Source organism: Haematobia irritans, chromosome 4 (assembly GCF_050003625.1).
Source record: "Haematobia irritans isolate KBUSLIRL chromosome 4, ASM5000362v1, whole genome shotgun sequence".
NCBI lineage: Eukaryota > Metazoa > Arthropoda > Insecta > Diptera > Muscidae > Haematobia > Haematobia irritans.
Window position 1 is genome coordinate 88,822,820 of NC_134400.1, and position 2,153 is coordinate 88,824,972.

Consider the following 2,153-nt stretch of genomic DNA (forward strand, 5'->3'; position numbering starts at 1 on the left):
AAAGCTTCTCTAAGTGGTTTCACTGCAATGTGGAACGCTGTTCGGACTCGGCTATAAAAAGGAGGTCCCTTGTCATTGAGCTTAACATGGAATCGGGCAGCACTCAGTGATAATAGAGAAGTTCACCACTGTTGTATCACAATGGAGTGAATAACCTAACCTAACCTATATGACAAAACAACACACCCTAAAAAAATCGTTTCTCTAACATATGTTCCAAACATATTCTCTTTACTCCGAATACTCATTCTAATATTCAAATTAAATAATATTTAGACTTAAGCATATCAAAGTTTGGGCCTTATCATAAAACAGTTTTCCGAAACTGAGTGCTGCCCGATTCCATGTTAAGCTCAATGACAAGGGACCTCCTTTTTATAGCCGAGTCCGAACGGCGTTCCACATAGCAGTGAAACCACTTAGAGAAGCTTTGAAACCCTCAGAAATGTGACCCCTTAAAAGTGTATTTTCGCTCTCATGGAAAATTGAGTTTTTAGACTTATGGGGTTTTGTCATAAATCCACAGATATCATTAAACTTCAGCGAATGAAACAAATTCGTTAACATAACGAAATGTATCGTCATTGTAATGATATTTCTGTTCATCAATGAGATATTTCGTACTATTAACAAATATTTTCATTGTCTTAATGAAAATGTTTCGTTGGCTCATTTTTAATTAAATTTTCTTCTCGATTTTAATGCATAATTTTATGCAGAATTTACATCTTTTGAAAGGCATTACTTCAGAGGATTTTCTTGGACGCTTAGACAAAAAAATTAAATAAAACAAAAATGTTTTTTTATAAATCCAGAATGTGATAGAGTCTCCCTATGTGGAAATGTTGAATTTAACATCAGGAACCGTACCATTTGAACCTATCTTCTTGAGGGAATATGTTTCATCAAATCCACTTGAAATTCTATACATTATCGGGTAACCTCCGATGGTGTTTAAAATGAAACTTTTATATTTGTTCCATGCAGATGGCTATTTACGATTCGATCCGGCCAGACTTGTTTTTGCGTAGTTTAAATTTTGCCTTAACACATACATAGTCGAACTCTAAGCATTTGATAAACAAAAATTTCAGATTTTCTTGGTATAATTTTTTCTTTTATTTACAAATTAAAAACAAAAGCTACCTTATATGAAAAATTTGTTATATACAATTAAATCAGTCAATGCCTTTGGTAATTTTTTACAATATAAACTTAATTCTTGTTATTTTGAGTGGTTTTTGATTCATCTGTGGATTTAATAGAAGGAGCCTCGGTACGTTGAACTGGAATTTCACGCATCTTCTCATCTACTTGGGGTTTTGGTACGCTAACTGTGAGTATACCATCTGCTGACAATGTAGATATAGCATTATCCGATTCATATCCTTGAGGTAAGGAGACTCGACGCACAAAATGACGAGATGTGTAGCCACCGTTATTGTCCTGCTGCTGCTCCGATTTACACTCAACAATAATGCTATTTTCTGCGACTTTAACAGATAGCTCTTCAGGTTTAAATTCCGATACATTTATTGAGACTTGATATCCATCTTTGCTAATTTTCGTCAAATCCTCTTCCAGCATACGATTCACCTGGGACAATGGCGACCAGCGATAGTAACTAGTGGTCCATGGATGCTCAAATAATGGAGACGAAGGCAGAGCCAAACGTCTCAAATCTTCAGCCACACGCCATAGTATTGGTAAAGTACGCATTTTCGATAAATTTTTTTTTTTTTGCTTGTGATTTTGTTAGACACCGAGTGAATTATTTGTGGTTTTGTTTGTAACTGATAAGAGGTATGCCATCGTCAGTGCCTTATATACTTTCCTCCATGAATGTAACACATATCTCTTTTTTTCTCTTTTACACGTTCTCTCTTAAGACTCTTTAGAATTTTAAAGAACCATCGCGCATATTCTGGCATTCATCGGATCCAAAGAGAGTAGTATGTGCATACTGCAAACTGGGTTGTTTAATTTTTGTCAAAGTTTCATTCTCGTGTCTCTTGAAGTACCAAACGTCATGTGCAGTGAGATTCGATTGTGTTAATTGTAGAACTTTCTCAGACATTCTAGAGTCACTGAACTCAAAGTTCATGAAACTGAAAACTATGGTTGCCCGTGAAATTTCTTTATCAAAGGTGTCT

General features: G+C 35.2%; 1 protein-coding gene across 1 annotated transcript; it reads right to left on the reverse strand.

Annotated features, from left to right (window-relative positions):
* Positions 1-1,095: 1,095 nt before the first annotated feature.
* On the reverse strand, positions 1,096-1,812 carry LOC142232942 (heat shock protein 22-like). Its single transcript, XM_075303667.1, has one exon. It carries the CDS (start codon positions 1,717-1,719, stop codon positions 1,216-1,218), a length of 504 nt encoding a protein of 167 aa, XP_075159782.1. The 5' UTR covers positions 1,720-1,812; the 3' UTR covers positions 1,096-1,215.
* Positions 1,813-2,153: the final 341 nt, after the last annotated feature.